General features: G+C 41.8%; 1 protein-coding gene across 1 annotated transcript in view; it reads right to left on the reverse strand.

Moving 5' to 3' along the window:
* The window catches only part of NOX4 (NADPH oxidase 4), a 108,200-nt gene that overhangs the window by 31,049 nt on the left and 55,788 nt on the right, over window positions 1-21,363 (reverse strand). Inside the window, exon 13 of the mRNA XM_026679950.2 lies at window positions 11,953-12,031. Coding sequence (XP_026535735.2) covers window positions 11,953-12,031 — 79 coding nt within the window. The remainder of the gene's footprint in view (window positions 1-11,952; window positions 12,032-21,363) is intronic.

Here is a 21,363-nt window from a genome sequence, read left to right on the forward strand (position 1 = left end):
TTGAGGGTTACCTGTTACGCACACGTTTGCAGAAGTGAACTGTCGGATGACGCATTCTGGACTTTGTCCCTTTAGATTAGATTAGATTAGATTAGATTAGATTAGATTAGATTAACAGAGTTGGAAGGGACCTTGTAGGTCATCTAGTCCACCCCCCTGCCCAAGCAGGAGACCCTGCACCATTTCTGACAGTTGGCAATCCAATCTCTTCTTGAAAGTCTCAAGTGATGAAGCTCTCACAACTTCCAAAGGCAAGTTGATTGTTCTCACTGTCAGAAAATTTCTCCTTATTTCCAGGTGGAATCTCTCTTTGTTCAGTTTTCATCCATTATTCCTTGTCTGGCCTACAGGCGCTTTAGAAAATAGCTTAATCCTTGCTAAGGTGGAAAAAAAAATTAAAAAGACTGAAGCAAATACTGAGCCAAATAGTTATTGTTAATTAAATTTAGGGACAGGAGGCTGAAACATTGCAGGAATTTGAAATGTCTAGTTTAATGAAAAGAAGGACTAGGGGAGACATGATAAAAGTCTTCCAATATCTCAGGGGCTGCCACAAAGAAGAGGGAGTCAAGCTATTCCACAAAGCACCTGAGAGGCAGGTCAAGAAGCAATGGATGGAAATTAATCAAGGAGTGAAGCAACCCGAAACCAAGGAGAAATTTCCTTTCAGTGGGAACAATTATCAGTGGAATTACTTGCCTCCTGAAGTTGTGGATGCTCCAACGCTGGAGGTTTTCAAGTAGAGATTAGACAAACATTTCTCTGAAATGGTACTAGAAGTCTTCTAGTCTAATGCCCCCTGTTGAAACAGGAAACCCTATATCATTTTAGACAAATGCCTGTCCAATCTCTTCTTAAAAACTTCCAGTGTTGGAGCATTCACAACTTCTGAAAGCAAGTGATTAATTGTTTTAACTGTCAGGAAATTTCTCCTTAGTTTCCTTAGGTTGCTTCATTGCTATCATATCACCCCTAGTCCTTCTTTACTTTACTTTGATTTGTGACAGGTTGCAAGGGGTGTACCGATTATGTGTTTCAGAAACAGCAGAATCAAAATTGTAGAGGTTTTTCTTTTTCCATAAAAAAAAGCAAAACAGAAAAACAAAAGCAGAAAATTAATCCTTCCCCTCACAAGTTATTTGGGGATACCATTTCTGCCACAGAAAGACAATGGAGTAAGAATACTGCACTGTATTTTAAGCAGAAAACTGATGCCTCAAGACAAGAATATGTTGGCGGGGCAAAGCAAGTGTTTACTCTTTGTGTGGGTTGTTGATAAAAATAAGATGCTGTAAATGGGGAGAGGAATTCCTGATACGAACAGATCCCCAAGTCCTCGTGTGACTTCAAACAATGTGTAATCCTAGTTCCAAACGACACAGAGGAGTCTGAAATTTGCAAGAGCCTAACCTTAAGCAGGTGTTGGGCAGATGTGAACTATTTCATTGCACAAGAAACCCACAAACTTATATTGGAGGGGAGGGGGAATTCAAAAGCATATTCTGCAAAAAAAAAAATAACTGTCTTGTTGTCAAATGTTTGGCGGTACTAATTTGAGGCTAGGGGTGGGTGGGAGAAATACAGCAAAATTTAAATGCCGGAAGGGCAATCAGATTTAAGCTATAAAAGAATCCACTAGATGGAAGCAGAGTTACACTTTTCTGCTTCCCTTTGCTGCCCTCTAAGGTTGAAGATTTTTTTTAAGCCAAGAGCTTATGATAGCCTAGTTCAGTGTTTCTCAACCTTGGCAGCTTTCAGTTGGATGGATGCTGGCTGGAGAATTCTGGGAGTTGAAGTCCACCCATCTGAAAACTACCAAGGTTGAGGAACACTGTTGGTTAAGCATAGCTATTTTAAGGTCTGTGGACTTCAACTCCCAGAATTCCCCAGCCAGCAATGCTGAGAGTTGAAGCCCACATACTTATAAAGATGCTTATAAGTTCCAGAAAGAGTGCAAAGAAGAGCAACAAAGATGATAAGGGGTCTGAAGGTTAAATCATATGATGACCACTTAAGAAAACTAAGGTATGTTTAGATGTCTATGGAGATTCTCAGTCATCCAGGTCATGATTCTTCCATAGGGGCTTTTTTCCAAAGGCAACTGGGCTTTGTTTTTCGTTGAAGAAATGTTGCTTCTCATCCAGGAAGCTTCTTCAGTTCTCTTCTTTAGAAGTGAAGAAGCTCCTTGGATGAGAAGCAAAACGACTTCAAGAAAAAACAAAGTCTAACTGCCTTTGAAAAAAGCACCTTTGGAATAAGGTATGTTTAGCCTGACAAAGAGAAAGCTTAGGGGACATAGCAGTTTTCCAATATTTGAAGGGCTGTCATAGGGAAGAAGTGGTTGATACATCTCCATAGCACCTGAGGGCAGGACAAGAAGCAAAGGGGTGGAAGCTTGTCAGTGGGATATCCAACCTGGAAATAAGGAGGAATTTCCTGACTGTGAGAACGATTAATCAATGGAAAAGCTTGCCTCCTGGAGTTATCGGTGCTCCATCGCTGGAGGTTTTCAAGACAAAATTGGACAACCATTTGTCCAGGATGATATAAAGATTCTGGTTTTGGGCAGGAGTTTGAACTAGAACAGGGGTCGCCAACCTTTTGGGACTCAGGGACCACCAAACTCATAATTTTAAATCCCACGGACCACAGACCCTGGGAAAATCCCCCCAAAAAATGTGCAGGAAAATTCCCCATCCCATTTTCCTACCGATTGATCATTCTTTATTTGGGATCGCAGGATACCGTCTCCAGCTCCGTTCTGAGAGAGAGAGAGAGAGAGAGAGAGAGAGAGAGAGAGAGAGAGAGAGAGAGAGACTGACTGACTGACTGACTGACTGACTGACTTTTGGCTTCATGCAAGGAAAGCAACAGAAGCAGCAGAAGTCTTTCTTTGTCTCCCCCAAACTCCACCAGAAATGAGTCTTTGTGAGACTTGTCATGCCAGCACAGCCTCTTGGAGCAGGATGCCTTGCAGGGTCCCAAAGACTCATTTCTGGCAGAGTTTGAGGGAGAGAAAGAGAGACTTTTGCTGCTTTTCTTGTGTGCAGCCAAAAGCAGAAGAAAGAAGTGGAAAGAAGCAGCCCAGTGGCCAGGCCAGGCCAGGCACATGGGGCAAGTGGGGCATGTCCCCCCTCTGCCTTTCCCCCCTCTCTCCTCACTACCTTGAGTTGTTCGCAATGCAAGCGACGCAAGCCTTGTGTTCCCGCGGGCCAGGTGGGCGGCATAGCCTTGTGTTCCCATGCAGCCTGGATTAATTGCTTTGGGGGTGGCATTTCTCATGGACCACCAGTGGTCCCCGGCCCACTGGTTTGCGACCACTGAACTAGAAGACTTCCAGATCCCTTCCACTCCTAAGATTCTAGTTGATGAAAGAAACAAAGAAGTGGGGGAGGGGATCAACCTATTTTCCAAAGCACTGGAAGGGGAGATAAGAAACAACGGATGAAAACTAATCCAGGAGAGAAGCAACCTAGAACTAAGGAGGAATTTCCTGACAGTTAGAATAATTAACCAGTGGAACAACTTGTCTTCAGAAGTTGTGGGTGCTCCAACACTGGACGTTTTTAAGAAGGGATTGGATAACCATTTGTCTGAAGTGGTGTAGGGTTTCCTGATTGAACAGGGAGTTGGACTAGAAGACCTCTATGGTCCCTTCCAACTCTGTTATTCGGTTATATACAGTATCAGATTGCCTTTTTATAAGGCATTTTTTATGTTTTTAAAATAGAATAGAATTCTTTATTGGCCAAGTGTGATTGGACACACAAGGCATTCGTCTTTGTTGCATAAGCTCTCATTGTACGTAAAAACTATGAATCATGATCATAGTCATCATAAATACATTCATCAAGAATCATAAGATACAACAGTTAGTGATAATCATAGGATACTAAATAAGCAATCAAAACCACACTAGGAAACTAAATAAAGCAATATAAATCGTAAAGGTACAAGCAACAAGGTTCTAGTCATAAGTGGGAAGAGATAGGTAATAGGAAGGATGAGAAGAAGAATAGTAATACAGTCTTAGTAAATAGTTTGACAGTATTGTAGGAATTAGTTATTTAGCAGAGTGATGGCAAGGGGGGGAAAACTCTAGTTGCTCTGGTGTGCAATGCTCTATAACAGGGGGTGTCAACGTGGATGTCTTCAAGGGCTGGATCAGCATTGTAGTTCTCCACCACGGGCTGAGGGAGAGGGTGGGTGGGGGGGTGGATGCCTCCTGCAGGCCCCTGCTGGCCAAAACACAATGCAGGGGGTCCACACGCAGCCCCCTGCACCGTGTTTTCACCCTCCATAGCCTCCTGCAGCACTCTGCTGGCCGTTTCTCGGCCTGTTTTCAGCATGTTTTTCGGCACATTTTTGACCTGTTTTCAGGCCCTTTGGGGGGCATTTTCTGGGCTGTGTTTGGGGCCATTTTCAGGCCATTTTTGGCCGGCAGAGTGCTGCAGTAGGCCATGAAGGGTAAAAACGAGGCACACAGCCCATTTTAGCCACCAGAGGCTCTGCAGTTCGGTCCTTTGATATTTCCAGGCTGGCCTTGTGGGCCGGATGTAAGCATCCCACGGGGCCGGATTCAGTCCACGGGCCTTGAGTTTGACACCCTTGCTCTATAGCGTCGTTTTGAGAATAGATGCTGAAACAATTTATGTCCAGGGCATGAGGGGACTGTAGATATTTTCCTACCTCCACTTCATTCCATTTGAGAGAAGCTGGCCTGTTTCAAGGCTCAGCCTCCAACAGGCCATCCCATCTAGGGCCGAGTTTCAAGCAATTTGCAATAAAATCCCTTCTTCAGTCGATCTAATCGATTGATTCAGAGTGCAGAGGATGTCAATATTCCTCTGGCTCTAGGCAGAAATAAAACGGTAGAATGGCAAAGGATTGAAATGTCAAAATATTGGAAAATGTAAAAAAGACCCCACGGAGGCCAAGAAACCCTTTGAAGAGCTTAATAGGAATTCACTCAAATGTTCCTTAGAGAAGGCAAAATGAGCTTTCCAAACTCTTACTGGCTCTTGTCTAATGCTCCAATAAAGGTAAAATAAATCATGAAAAAACATGCCTATGGCAATGTACTTCACTGAGCAAAGAGGCTAAGTGGATGCCTCTCCCAGCTGGGCCATCATCGACTTAGGAAAAGCGAAATTCACAGCACATTATATGAAGATCCAAGTTTGCATCCTAATAGGAAGCAGCATGGGAATCCTAATGATAAGAAATGACTTTATAAATCACATAATCCAAACTTAGGAACCCACTAAAACAAGTCCAGTTACCTCCTGAAAAAGCACCTTTGGGACTACCATGACCTGGATGACTGAGAATCTCTACAGAATTTTAGCTATACGATTTGGGATGAGCACCCTTGGAATGGTGTTGGTGTGGGAATGGATTTCCAGAGGGAAAAATTGCAGACTACAGGAACTAGGAGCACTACTTGAGTGACCCTTGAGTGACCATCCATTGTTTCTTGTCTTGACTTCTGGTGTTTTGGAAAATAGGTTGACCCACTCTTCTTTGTAACAGTCCCTCAAATATTAGAATACTGCTATTACATCATCCCAAGTTCTTTTTGCTAGACTGGACATACCCAATTCCTTTAACCTTTCTTCAAATATTTTAGTCTCCAGCCCCCTAATCATCTATGTTGCTCTTTTCTGCACTCTTTCTAGAGTTCCTCTGTCTTTTTTAGAATATGGTGACCAACACTGGATGGAACATGCTCTTGCTGAGGCTTATAAAATGGTACTAATATTTCACGTGAACTTGATTCTATCCCTTTGTTAATGCAGTTAGGATTGTGTTGGCTTTTTTTTTTCTTTTGGCTGCTGCCAAACACTGCTGCCTCTTATCAAAGTGATTGTCCACTAGGACTCCAAGATCCCTTTCACAGTTACTGCTATTAAGCCAGGTTTCACTTCATTTGATCAATGGAATTTCTTAAGTGTGGTAACAAAGATTTTGGAATAGTCAAATAACTATTTGCTGTTTACCAACTATTTACTAAGTCTGCATTGCTATTAGTATTAAACTTCTCATCATTCCTATCACTCATCCCCTCCCACTTGTGACTGCATGACTGTAACTTTGTCGCTTGTAACCTTAGGATTTATATTGACTGTTTCCTAGTATGATTTGATTGCTTATTTGTACCCTATGACTATCATTAAGTGTTGTACCTTATGGTTCTTGATGAATGTATCTTTTCTTTTTATGTACAGAAAGCATATATGCACCAAGACAAATTCCTTGTGTATCTAATCACATTTGGCCAATACAGAATTCATTCATTTGGTTCATTCATCCGTTATCCTGCCAAATTTGTGGATCCCAAGTAGTTTTCTAGAAAAGATTCAGATCAGCTCTCATTTTTAATCCACAGTTCCTGCTTTAAGGGTCTCAATACTTGTGCACTGAATGTTCGCCTGGATTTCTTAAGAATCCGTGTATATTCTATCAATAGTCTTCGGCTTATTTGTTAATGAGTGGCAATGCCAATGACTCATTTCCTGTAACGAGCAAAATTCTTCTCTCTCTCTCTCTTTTAAATTAATGGCATTATAAACAGCAGTCAATGGCTCAGAACAACATAGGTAAAGATTTCTCCTTTAATTAGCTGCTGAAGAAGGGCTAGAAACATGCACGAAAGTACAAACCCACCCACACACTCAAAACCATCAGCCTTGTTACAGAAAAATTTCAGCCAGTTCTGTTCCTGTGCTGTAATGAGAGACTTTCAAAGAGTGTACGACTTGTAATCTAAAGCAGCGTGAGACTGGTTCAAACAATACGGGGTTTTCAGAAAAGGGACTCCACTGCCCACTGATTTGATGGAACTGAACAAGGAGCTAAAATGTGCAGTCCATTTTGCTCTTACTTGCAGGAAACATCAAGAGCAGAAGCAGTGGGAAGCTGTTCTTTGCATACAAATTGCACAGTCAAAAATCCTGGGGTTGGTTTTTTTTTTGGTAAGCAAGCATCCTACACCCACACCTACACACAGCTATTATGACAATATCAGGAGCCTGCCAATCATTTCAACGCAGGAAGGAATGAAGGAAGGAAGACAATGACGGAAAGGAGGAGAAAAGTGGAAGGAAGGATGGAGCGAGGGAGAAAGAGGGAGGAAGGCAGGAAAGAAGGATGGATGGAAAGAAAGCAGAAGGCAGAAGGAAGAAGTGAGTGAGAAAGGGAGGAAAGAAGGAAAGAAGGAAGCAAGGAAGGAGAAAGACAGAGAGGAAGGAAGGAAGGAAGGAAGGAAGGAAGGAAGGAAGGAAGGAAGGAAGGAAGGAAGGAAGGAAGGAAGGAAGGAAGGAAGGAAGGAAGGAAGGAAGTTGTAGATTGCTTTTCATTACAGTAAGCATTTCACTGAGAAGGTAAAATGATAGCTATGCATCTAGAAGAGAAAGATTTATTCCCATTCACTTTGTTTTCATTTGTTTTTGTCCAGGACAGACTAAATTTTTTGTTTATTTGTCATAGACACATCTTTCCAAACATCTTCTGATTTCCTTTAGTTACAAGATGGTCATGGATTGTGTGTCAACAACCCATCTTTGCCTGTGTCAGCTCTTCGAGATAGACGAGCTCTGGAAATAGACTTCACAGGAATATAGAACCCTAGTTGATCAAGAGAAGTACAGCAAAATCTTGCAAAGTCTGCTTGTGCTTCTCCGTCTCATCTTCTTACCCAAGTAGTCCTTGAGTTATGACCATAACTCATGATGGTGGCAAAGTAGATCAGTCATGTGATTGGCCCAGCTTTTAATGACCTTTTTGTTGTTAAGCAAACTACTACATTGTTGTTGTTTTTTCAAAAAATATTTTAGCTGCTGTAAATATTATTTATTACTTTGCTGTAATGGGTTTTATCTTGTTTTTAATTATAGTTTTAGTTTTTAATTTACTTTTTATTGTCATTGCACCTCGTACAACAAAATTAAATACCATCTTCAGTGTACATAATGACTATCAAAATAAACACAAACACACACCCTACACATTCTATACACTGAATTGAAAATCCCTGATATTGCATTAATATTGCACTATATACAGTAGAATTCAATATAGTTACTGCCCTGGGATAGAGGCAGTGTATTTGAAGTGGATGGCTGAATAATTGGATGAATCAATGAACTGGTCCCTTTGGGATTTTGTTTAAGTGGAAAGAAAGCCCGAGCAAACAGGGAATAATAAGAGGGGTGGAAAACAGTCTTACAAGAAAGAAGCAACTTTCATTCTTTTTGCGAAATTCAATTTATGTTACACTGCACGTATACTGCATACGCGTAAAGTATTCAAATAATTTATAAGACCGCCCAGCTTGAACACTGCAATTCCGCCCAGCGTACAAGCAAGTCAAAACAACAATCAAATTAAGATAAACTATTCCAATTAAACTTCAAAATTGTAAATAGGCAACCAGGAACTCACATTCATACCCTTCGCTCAGATTTTTAATTTTTTGCAACTAACTAGAGGGCCTGTCGCTGTGTTAAAATGAACTCAAAATGGAGTATTTTTCCATGGTCTGTAAGCTATCAAGTAACAGTCTGAGCCTCATTAATCTGTCTTCTGATTAGTCTGAAAATGTTCTCCTCCTTGAGGTTTTGGGCTCAATTGTTGTCATAAGTTGAGGACAACCTGTATTTAATTCCAGGGGAGGGGGGGGCTCATAATGGCACCATGGTTATGTTAATTTATTACTTTGCTAGAGTAAATTTCTTTTGTTTCACACAAATTCAGTTCGGAAAAACTACATTTCTTTTTTCCAGAAACACAAGAGCTGTTTTTATTTCCAATTCTAGACCTGATCTCGATTGATGTTTATTTTATATTTTTGTGAAACTTTAGTCAGGCAGTTCTTAAAATCAAATCATCATCGCCTTCCATCTCATCATTTCCACTTGATATCTATTCACTTTCTAACCTTGATCCCCTCTCCAAAAAACGATCCGGTTCATTATCGAAGAAGCCGTTTCCCTTTTAGCCTCTGTGATCTGAAACAATTTTCTAACGTTTTTCCACTTTGGTGACAATACTTGGCTAATTTCCTATACAGTGATCCCTTTAAAGAAAACAAAACCGGTATTTCAGTTTCAAATTAAAGGGTAAACCTATAGTCATATCCTTGGAAAGAAGCATTCATGAGTCCAATTAACCTCAGGAGAAGACACTTCTGGATTGCTAATAAAGCTCCCCAAACACGACAAACCCTCCGAGGTGAACTCAAAAGATTCCTTTATTAGGAATTCTGGCAGCCCCAGCAAAAATTTTATCTCGCGGATTAACAAGTCCGTCTGACCGAAAGGTGACTAGTTGTTGGCCTCTTCTGATCCAAACCTGGTTCCAAGGAAGCAAACACGAGACAAAGGTAACAGCGCAACCTTTTAATGTTTCTTTACGAACCCCGTTCCTTCACGGGTAAAAGGCTGCTTCAAACCAATGAGCTCCGATAAGAAAGAGCCTTGCCAAGGTTTTGCAAGGCTGCCAAGAACACCAGATAAAGTTATTAAGCAATATTTCAAACACAAAGAGTCTCCAAACACCAACCAAGATATTCCGAACGTCCACAAGGCTTGAGTGCAAAAACTTCCTTGCTTCCTGCAAAGAACTGCGGTTTCTCAGCTGGCTTTTATCTCTTAAGGGAGGGGCCATTACCTTGCAGCCTTACTCCTGAGTCGCCCATGCTGCTGCAGCTGCTCTTTCCTTCGAGCAGCCCTGCATGCACATGTGTGTTGGGCATGGGCTCCTCAGGGACCCTCTTCATCACTGCTGCCAGCCTCCACAATCTCCAAGGGTAGCATTCCACTCCCTGATGGTCCTGGCCCCATCCCTGCATCACATGCAGACCCCTCATCTGAGTCTTCGCTCTCTGAGCTCTGTACCTGCTGCCGGTGAACCACAACACTGCCACATCTATTCATCTCCACCCCTTGCCTTTTATCCCCAGAGCTAGGATGGGGCTTCGCTAGCAGCAATGGCTCTTTCATCCCAAAGACCGGCCCATAGATTTCCACTGCTCTCCTCTCCTCTGCCTTTTGCGCATCTGTGCATCAGGCACTGGACCCAGTTGTTCCTCCTCTTCCTCATTGGCCACCACCAGACCTGGGGGCTTGACTCTCCATATGAGTGCTGATGGATGGCCTAAGTCTGTCTCTCTCTCTCTGTCTCTCTGTCTCTCTGTCTCTCTCTCTCTCTCTCTCTCTGCCAGCTCCATTCCCTCTTCCCTCTCAGAGCTCCCAGGTTTCCCTGATGCTGATCCTGACTCCCACGCCTCCTCCTCCTCCTCTGATTTGGTTGCTGGAGGGGCCGGCGGCAGACAGGCCACAACACTGAGGTTTTTATTTTATAACAGAGTGGGTGGAGGGACAGTACAGGTAATCCTCAGCGTCTGATCACAATTGAGCGCAAAATTTCTGTGACTACCCTGTTTCTCCAACAATATGGCCTCCCCCAATAGGAAGTCCCAGCATGTTTTATAGGCATGAAATGAAATTAAGCTCCTCCCCCCAAATTAAGGCCTATATTAAAACATGCAAAATGGGGGGGGAATGGTGGGGGGGCTTGCCGTTAGGAAGTACTTTTGTTGCAAACCCGGATATGGTGCTGCCTGCGTTGACCCCGATACTAAGCGCCTCACCAATGCCGAGGTCAACATCCAAGCCGTCGCCGCCCGCCTGTCCAAAGATGCAAGGGGGGGGAATTAAGTCACCCCCGAAAAGACGGCCTAGCCATTTTTTCGGGGCTCAAAAAAAATAAGACCCATATGAGAAACACAGTAGGTGAGACAGTTGTTAAAAGAGTTTTGCCCCATTTTACAGCCTTTCTTGCTACTGTCGTTAAGTGAATAACTGCACTTGTTAAGTTTGTAACATGATTGTTAAATGACAGTCTTCCCCACTGATTTTGCTTGTCAGAAGATTGCAAAAAGATGGGCTTCTATGATCCTGGACACGACAACCATCATAAATACAGGCCAATTGCCGTGCATTCGAATTTTGATCATGTGACCACGGGGGATAATGCAACTAGTCGTAAGTTTGAAAAATGATCAGAAGTCACTTTTCCCATTGTCACCGTAACTTTGAACGGTCACTACATGAATGGTTGTTAAGTCAAGGACTACTTATAAAAGAAAATTTAAAAGGCCAACCCAATGATGTGGATAACAACAGCAACGACAATCACAGCATCAGTGGCAGAAACAGTTGTGTTCATCGGGTATAAACTGTTCTACAGCATATATGTATATGTTCTCTCTCTCTCTCTCTCTCTCTCTCTGTGTGTGTGTGTGTGTGTGTGTGAGAGAGAGAGAGAGAGAGAGAGAGAGAGAGGATGAGAGAGAGAGGATGAGAGAAAAGAAGAAGAGAGGATGAGGAAGAAGAGAGAGAGGATGAGAGCAAAAGAGAGAGAGAGAGAGAGAGAGAGAATTAGAAGTGAGAGAGAGAGAGACCAAAGGTGCTAAAACCATCATGGTTTTACTTTGATTGTACTGTCATTGTATAGGGCTAGGAATGTTTATTTCTGATGACTTTAATATTTTTATGCTGCCCAGAGTTGCTTTCAAATGAAATGGGGCAGCAAATAAATTTAATAAATAAGTAAATATACTTAAAGACATGACGATACTAGCAAACCTACTTCTCATATTTGTTTGCAGAAGTTCCCTCAAAGTTTATGAACTTGTAAACAAAAATTATCCAAAAATCTATATCAAGAAAGAGGTGAACCTCTCATACATATAAATTACACAAAGAACCATGTGTTTGATATTTAAACATACAAGGCCAAGCAAAATAAAGTGCAGCTCATCAAACTAGGTGCTCAAAAGATGCTGAACCATCAGCCCAATTATCTTCCAGCAGGTATCCCCACTTCACTTTCTAACATGAGTCATATTGAAAGTTCCCCGTCTTAAAAATTCTTCCTGGATTTACTTACTTAGGATAACCTCTTTGACGGAAGACTGGCAGAATCGTAGCATCCCAGTTTGGATGTAGAAGCTGATCTCGAAATCTCTCTGTAAAACGATGGTAATAATTATAAACAAACACATACTATTTTGAATCAGCCCTATCAACACAGTCACTGAATTTAGATCCTGCCTGTATAAATAGCACATAAGGCTATAATAAGTGTTATGGTCAGGTAGTAATAGCAGGTGATGAGAAATATTGGAAGACCAGTTTGTTCTAGTGGGCTAAGCTAAGTGAAATGTGAAGTATTGCTTCTAAAATAATGTTTTGACTTAAATAAGGAACTAGAAAGTTAAGGGACTTTTTGAAAAATTATTTAAAACACTATTGTTCTTACAGTTAACAACATGGTACAGAAAAGTGCAGAAAGAGTAGGAAGAGGCAGGGTGCTTTCTGAGCAAAATCTTAGAAAGCACGTTTCAAAAATATAACCAATTCATGAAAAAGAGCAACGGAAAGTTAGGGTTTATGCAGTGAAGCATAATCACACACCTATGTTGGTTGGGAGTTTTGGGGGTATATTATTAATAGGCGTTCTGTATAGGTTGTGAGCTTGCTAGCACCCAGCCAATGGGGAAACAAGACAGTGTTGAGCATTGGGTAAAAGGCTATAAAAACCTGTTGCATGCTTTGATCTGGGTCCACCTTGCGTGAGCCCGAATTTGCAAATACATTACTAAACTTTTACTACTTTTTTGGTACCAGATTGCCTTCATTGCTTTATTGCTTCATTCCTATTTCTAATAGCTAGAAAACGGCAGGGGTGGGCTTCAAAAATGTTAGCAACGGGTTCTCTGCCTGGTTGCTGGGTGGGCGTGGCCATGGTGGGTGTGGCCTAGTCAGCCTCCTGTACCCTAGTGGGAGGGGCGTTTTTGCACTCCCCGGACTCCGGAGGCTTTCCTCGAGCCTCCAGGAGGACGAAAATGGCCTCCCCTGGCTTCGGAGGGTCTCTGGAAGCCGAAAACAGGCCTATTTTCAGCCTTCCCAAACTTCCTGGAGGCCTGTTTTTCACCTTCCCCGAAGCTCCACGTGCGCCCTGCACTTACCTGCATCCAAAATGGGCCGCGGGGGACTCCTGGGAGCGGAGTGGTGGGTTGAGCGGGGCCAGACAGGAGTGGGATTTGGGGGTTCTCCAAACTGCACAGAATCTTAACCAGGGGGGCTCTCCCGAACTCCTGTGAACCCCCATCAGCCCACCCCTGGAAAGCAGGAGTCTGTGAATTCTGGCCCCGCCTTAGGCCTCTGTCTTAGCCCAATTCACCTCACAGGGTTGTTGTTGGGGGGAAAGTAGAAGGAAGAAGGCATGTTGGATAGGTTTGTTGTCTTGAGTGATTTGTAAAAATTGTAAAGGTGGATAAAAAATAAATAAACTCTCCCAGTGCTGACGAACTACATTTCCCAGCATCCCTCACCGCTGCCCAAATTGGCTACTTCTGCTCAAAAGTGCAATTCAAGAACCCTGGTCGGTGAGTTTTCCTGCCCTTCTTGTTTAGGGATTGGATATGAGAGAACTGAATTCAAATTTCTACTCCTCAGGCTAAACATTTTCAATGTTCAGACATCAAGCTATGCCAGAAGGCAGATTCAGTATAACTGAGCATTATTCTAAGGCACGATAGAGAGTCTTCTATGTATGACCCGTTCATTTAGTGACCGATTAAAGTAATAACAGCACTGAAAAAAAGGGGACTTATGATCGTGTTTCACACTTACGACCATTGCAACCTCCCATTGGTCAAAATTCAGGCACTTGGCAACTGACTCCTATTTATGACAGTTGCAGTGTTCTGGGGGGTCATGGGATCCCATTTTTGCAATCTTCTCACAAGCAAAATGATTGAGGGAAACTACATTCACTTTACAACTGTGCTACTACCTTAACAACTGATTCACTTAACAACTGTCTTGGTTAGCAACAGTCTATTTGGACTCTACTGTTGTTATATAAGTCAAGGACTATCTGTACTATGGCAATAAATAAAATGACAATAAAGTTATCTTATGTTATCTATAGCTTAATTGATTCTATTTGACTCCTGTTCCCAGCAAACAGTTTATTTTATGGTTTCATTAGGAATAAAATCTTAGCTGGATTTCTGGTTTGTTCCTGTTCTAAAAAGGTAAATGTTGAGGTCAAAGTAACTATAAATTTCTAAGCTTTTTATGAACAGATACAGGAGAACATTACATCAAATACCTTAGAACAGTGATTCTCAATTTTGGCAACTTTAAAATGTATGGACTTCAATCCCCAGAATTCCCTAGTCTGGGAAACTCTGGGAGTTGAAGTCCACATCTTCAAATTTCCAAGGTTGAGAAACACCACCTTAAAACATCTTGGGAACATTTCAGAAAAGAAAAAATAGCCATTTTCTGCCCCCAGGTGAATTTGAGATTCAGTGATGCTGTATAACTAAACCGAGCTGCTTTTTCTGGGAGAGTTAAAAAGAGTTACGGAGTTATGCTGATGAAATAACCAAAGATCATTTTATAAAAATAAAAATCGGCTGTTAAAAGCAGCAGCATTACCATCAGTCAGCAGAATACGTCAACTTTAAGAACTTAAAGAATAAAAGATCTTCATTCTTTAGTTAGTCAAAAGAAAATACTTTGGTCTAAAACCTATTGAGGAGGAAAAAGAAGAAAGGAAGGAAGGAATAAGAAGTTCTTTTTCTTCTAAAAATATAAACAAGCAGGATAAGCTTACATGGGCTCAGAAGAAAAAAAAAGTACCATTTTAAAACATGTATGCAAAGGGGGAAAAAATCTTGAAGAATCAGATGGAAAGCAGTTTAAATACAGGTAGACCTTGACTTACGACCACAATTGAGCCCAATTGTCAACCCTTAAGCTAACCTGATTCTGGCCATTTTGGAGCTTCCTTGTTGCCACTCTGGAGCTGAGGGATAGGGAGGGTAGGGTAATAGAGATATCTGGGGTTTTGTAGCCAAAACAAAATACTTTCTCCTGGGAACCAAGGACATTCCCACAGGAGGTCAGAGAGAGGAGTGAAGTTACCAGGCAACCAGATGGCACCTTGATTGGACAATGTGACTGATTGTTTGGGAAAGTGGAAGAACTTTTAGTTTTAATTAGGTGAAAATGGGTGGGATTCAAAAATTTTAACAACCGGTTCTGTGGGCGTGGCTTAGGTGGTGGGCGTGGCTTGGTGGTCACGTGACTGGGTGGACATGGCTCAGTGGTCATGTTATTGGCTGGGTGTGGCCAACTCAATATCATTCACATCGAGGCATGCATTTCCTCGCCTGGCCTCTGGTGACTGTGGGGATGCTGCAACAGTCGTAAGTGTGAAAAAGGTCATGAGTCACTTTTTTCAGTGCCATTGTAACTTTGAATGGTCACTGCACACAAGCAAAGTACCAGCAAAGGAGGGGAAAACATCTCCAGAGAGGTTCCAGAGACAGGAAGTCTAGTCCTGCCAAGAATGTAATAAGGGCTACTGGAGAGGCAGTTTCTGTAAGCAACACCAGAATGTTTCCTTCCTGCCTTCCTTACAGGATTAGGCCAGTAATTTCTTCTAACAACCGGTTCTCCGAACTGCTTAGAATGTTAACAACCGGTTCTAGCAAATAGGTGAACTCTCAGAGTCGGTTTTCACCAGTCTGTGCCAATATGATATACCCAAAAAAAACCTATTCTTTGAGGAACCTACCTGCCTCAGAGTTTTGTTTGCTATGGGTGTATTACTTGGAATCCTGACACCAACCATTTTATTGCTAAGTGAAACACATTTGTTAAATGAATTTTGCCCCATTTTATGACCTTTCTTGCCACAAGAAAGATTCTAGTTTATGAAAGAACCAAAGAAGAGGGGGAGGGGATAAATTTATTCTCTAAAGCAGTGGCCCCCAACCTTTTTCGAACCAGGGACCGGTTTCACGATTATTTATTCTTCCACGGACTGGTACCTGAGTAACGTGAGACTCCACCACCATCGGGATGGCTCTTCGTTCGAAGCCACCACCACCCCTTCAACGAAACTAAGGTGCGAGCACCCAAACGCTGCTTTCCAACCGAAAACCCGGAAGCAACCGAAAACCCGGAAGCGCTGTCGAAACAAGATGGCGGCGCCCAAGCTTTGCGGCCCGGTAAAAAATGATCCACGGACCGGTACCGGGCCGGTTGGGGACCCCTGCTCTAAAGCATCTGAAGGCGGGACAAGAAACAATGGTTGGAAACTAATCAAGGAGAGAAGCAATCTAGAACTAAGGAGAAATGTCCTGACAGCTAGAACAATTAATCAGTGGAACAACTTGCCTCCAGAAGTTGTGAATGCTCCAACATTGGAAGTTTTTAAGAAGAGATTGGACAACCACTTATCTGAACTGGTATAGGGTTGCCTGTCTAAGCAGAGAGTTGGACTTGAAGACCTCCAAGGTCCCCTCCAACTCTGTTATTCTGTTCTTTCTATTTTGATTTTGATTTTATTTTTTTTTGAATGACAAGAGCAATGCATTAATTGGATAACTCAGGGAAAGAATCTTGAAACAAAGAAAGAAGGAAATAGATTCTTTCAATAGCTGTTCAGGAATGAACAACAGCGGTGAGTCAGTTATTCTGCAGCTTGATTCCCAGTAAACTTCTTGCTAACTTAGGCTCAGGAGAGTCTGCCAGGGAAGGCTGTGGAAAAGAACTGTGAATTTCCCAGAATCTCGTCTCTTTGAAGCTTATGTTTCTTATTATCATGCAATTCTGAGTGATGGAAATATTTGGGGAAATGCAGGCGTATCTTCTCTGGGAGTTAAGCTTATAGGGTCTCAAACTGAGAAAATTGCTATTTTTTTTAAACTTAAAGACATTCAGATGAGGTCTCCTACTAGGTATGCATGTGTTGGTTGTTTGCTTTTATGTGCATTTTTAATTGTTTATTACGACTCAAGTTCATAAAACAAAAAAACAACAACCTCTCTCTTGATTTCAGGATGGCCAGATTATCTATATATATAAAAGCCAAATACCACTCACACATCACCGCAAAATCTCCAGAACCGTAAAGCCTACAAACTTGAAATCTGACACGTATGTTCCTCTTGGCGTCTAGGTGCTCACTAAGAAAGGGTTTTTCGAAATGACCATCAGAGCGTTAGTAGTTCCTATATTATTATTATTAACACGCTCTGATGCTAAGGAGTTCTACTCCCCCTCCCCACCTGAATAGAAATCTGTTCCAAATGCAAAACACAAGCAGAGGAGAGGAGTTTCAGTTTTAGTTTCACGCCACCAAGCAGCTTTCGTACGGAACAGTTGAGCTAAGCCAAGCCCAATCCTTTAACTTGAAATGGTTGCAAGCCGTTTAACCATTTAAAAATAAGAATCGGCATGTTGAATTGGGTTTCAGAATCAACTGATAAAGGAAGCCACACATTTTCGGGCAAGATCTCTTCTTCATCATTCCACTGTGCATGGAATCAAGGGGGCACAGATTCCGATTCAACTGTATGAAAAAAAAAAGTGTCTAAGAAGCAAGGAGCATTTCAGTCCATAGACGATGCAATTACTAAGAGAGGCGGTAGGTTCTCATTCATTGATTATGCTCAGTCAGAGCTGAAGCATCCATCTGTCAGGGCTGCAGTAATCTGTATGTTTGTGCCAAATAGGGATTGGGATAAGATAGCCTAAATGGTCCCTTTCAGCTCTCGGAGACTAGACAGCCATCTGTCACAGATGCTCTAATTTTTATTCTGGTTACTGTACAGGAAGTTGAACTCTATGATTTTACTGTAATCCTCCTGTTTCACTGTCAGCCAAAGATGACAGTTTTGTTTAGGTGATTGCTGCTCCCCACACTGAAAAACCATTTTATTTTTCTCCCTACAACTATGAAATCTAGGAATTGTGGGAGGCTTCCTTGGTCGTACTCAAAGAGTTTCCATAACAGATTAGATCAGGGGTGTCAAACTCGGTTTCATTGAGGGTTGTATTTGACCTTGGGGGGGGGAGCAGGGTGGGTGCGGCCAGCTCGACATCACTAGTGTCAGGGGCATCTGTGGTACCCTGAATGCTCTACCAGTGAAAACAGACTCCCGAGCTCTGTTTTCGCTGGCAGAGGCACCGTGGGCCGGTCCTTCGCTGTTTCCAGGATAACCCTGCAGGCCGGATCTGGCCCCGGGCCTTGAGTTTGACACCCCTGGAGTAGATCATTTTAAGTTAAGCTATTCGCTTAACAACTATGGCAAGAGAGGTTGTAAAATGAGGCAAAACTCACATAACTGTCTCACTTAGAAACACAAATTGTGGGGTCAATTGTGGTCCTAAGTCAAGGACTACTTGTAATTTAAATTAGCCTCAACACTGTCCAACTATTTACAAAGTCTGCACTACTATTACTATTAATCTTCTCATCACTCCTTCACTCCTTCACTCCTTATCACCCACCCCTCCCACCTGTGACTGTATGACTGTAACCTTGTCGCTTGTATCCTTACAATCTATATTGACTGTTTCCTAGTATGATTTGATTGCTAATTGTACCCTATGACTATCATTAAATGTCATACCTTATGTTTCTTGACTCTTGATGAATGTATCCTTTCTTTTATGTATACTGAGAGTATTTACACCAAGACAAATTCCTTGTGTGTCCAATCACACTTGGCCAATAAAGAATTCTATTCTATTCTATTCTATTCTATTCTATTCTATTCTATTCTATTCTATTCTATTCTATTCTATTCTATTCTATTCTATTCTATTCTTCTATTCTATTCTATGCTATGCTATCCTTCCTATCCTATCCTATCCTATCCTATCCTATCCCTATCCTATTCTATTCTATTCTATTCTATTCTATCCTATCCTATCCTATCCTATATCCTATCCTATCCTATCCTATCCTATTCTATTCTATTCCTTTCTTATTCTGTTCTATTCTATTCTATTCTATTCTATTCTATTCTATTCTATTCTATTCTATTCTATTCTATTCTATTCTAGCCAATAAGCAGTCATTGTCACTGTCTCTGCTCAGAAGTTACAAGTTTATTCTCACCCTGCATTTCCTTCCCTAGAAAGCTGAATCAAAGCCATCCAATGGTGGTCATTAGTGATTACATTCTCCAACACTTCATGTATTTAATCACATCCCTGGGGATACTCAGGAAGATATATGGGTCTACTGGGAGCTCCTTCTTCTTATTGCTATCCTGTGTGCCTTTTCAGCTGACCTTAACAAATCTAACAAATAAATCAATACATTTACCCAGTGGAGGCCAATCCAAGGGTTGACGAGTCCCTTGAGAATTATGATGGCTATCATGATTTAAGCTAGTAAGGCATACTAGCCCACAAGACACCCATTACCTATTTTGAGCTCACCTGTGGATGCTGCTGGATTCTGCCCATGATTCCATGCAAAGATTCTTGAAAAACACATCATACATCTGATTTGGTAATTCTTGCATTGCTCTGCTTTTTTGGCAATACTTTCTAAACAAGGAGAGGGAGTGCACTGGTCAGGAAGATATTCCCTATACTTCAGCAGGTGTTCTATCCTTCCACATTAATTATTTAGGATGGTTTCTGGAACTTTTTTACTGGGGGCAAACTGTATTCCTGCCAAGAATGTCTTCTACAAAGAAATACATTCTAATGAACATCTAGAGTATAATTAAAAATAAAAATAAAATAAGGAGAGCCGAATGCTGTTCTGATTTACTAGGAAGTTTATGATGATGTTCCTCTGTTTTTCTTTATTCCTGCATTAGAGAAAGCATCAACATGTTATTGGGTCACAGCTCCCCTCAACAGTAGAGACCTTCAAATTTCTAGGTTCTATTATATCACATGACCTAAAATGGACACCTAACGTCAAAAACATCATCAAAAAAGCACAACAAAGAATGTTCTTTCTGCGCCAACTCAGAAAGCTCAAACCGCCCAAGGAGCTGCTGATCCAGTTCTACAGAGGAATGATTGAGTCTGTCATCTGCACCTCTAATAACTGTCTGGTTTGGTTCTGCAACCCAACAGGACAGACACAGACTTCAGAGAGTAATTAGGACTGCAGAAAAAACAATTACAACCCACCTGCCTTCCATCGAGGACCTGTATACTGCACGACTCAAAAAGAGGGCTGTGAAAGTATCTACAGACCTCTCACATCCTGGACATAAATTGTTTCAATTCCTTCCTTCAAAATGATGCTATAGAGCACTGCATACCAGAACAACTAGACACAAGGACAGTTTTTTCCCAAACGCCATCACTCTGCTAAACAAATAATTCCCTCAACACTGTCCAACTATTTACTAAGTCTGCACTATTACTGTTAAATCTTGTCATCAGTCCTTATCACCCATCCTCTCCCACTTGTGACTGTATGACTGTAACTTTGTCGCTTGTATACTTACAATTTATATTGACTGTTTCCTAGTATTATTGTACCCTATGACTATTATTAAGTGTTGTACCTTATGATTCTTGACTCTTGATGAATGTATCTTTTCTTTTATGTACACTGAGAGCATTTGCACCAAGACAAATTCCTTGTGTGTCCAATCACATTTGGCCAATAAAGAATTCTATTCTGTTCTGTTCAAAAGGTCCTATCCAGAATTCAGACGGAGAGCCTTTAAGTGTTAAACTAAGATTGGGTAAAAGCATCCTTAACCATGAAAAATCATTGAATAACAAGATAGCGGTGTTGGAAGAGACCTTGGAGGTCTTCTAGTCCAACCACCAGCCCCCCATTCAAGCAGGAGACCCTATACCATTTCAGACAAATGGCTGTCTAATACCTTCTCAAAAACCTCCAGTGTTGGAGCATTCACAACTTCTGGAGGCAAGTTGTTCCACTGATTGATTGTTCTCACTGTCGGGAAATTCCTCCTTAGTTCTAAGTTGCTTCTTTCCTTGATTAGTTTCCACCCATTGCTTCTTGTCCTGCCCTCAGGTGCTTTGGAGAATAGCTTGACTCCCTCTTCTTTGTGGTGGCCCCTTAGACATTAGAACACTGCTATCATGTCACCCCCTAGTCCCTCTTTTCATTAAACTAGACATGGTGTCCAGCTGTGGGATCCTACCTGTTCCACTACTGGTTCAGTGATCACGCGCACATGCACGCCCACCTAACGCGCATGCACCTAACGTGCGTGTGCAGCTTTCCCCGCAACAGCTGAGGCCTGCAGCGCCAATCATCTGAGAGGATGAAGAAGACAAAAATGCAGAGGTGGGTGGGAGGGATGATCCTGTGTTTTTCTCTCCTTTCTCCTCTGAACTGATTGTGGAGAATTTTTTCCTCCTCTCAGGTGATCGTGGGAAGGTTGTTTTTTTTATTATCAGTTCAGTTGAACCGGTCCAAACCAGTGTCAGGCCAACACGGATTGTGTCACTCTCAACCAGCTGTAGTTAGGTAACC

This window comes from Notechis scutatus, chromosome 5 (assembly GCF_049901735.1).
Source record: "Notechis scutatus isolate UNSWTSFEM ecotype Mainland chromosome 5, rNotScu1.2, whole genome shotgun sequence".
Lineage (NCBI taxonomy): Eukaryota > Metazoa > Chordata > Lepidosauria > Squamata > Elapidae > Notechis > Notechis scutatus.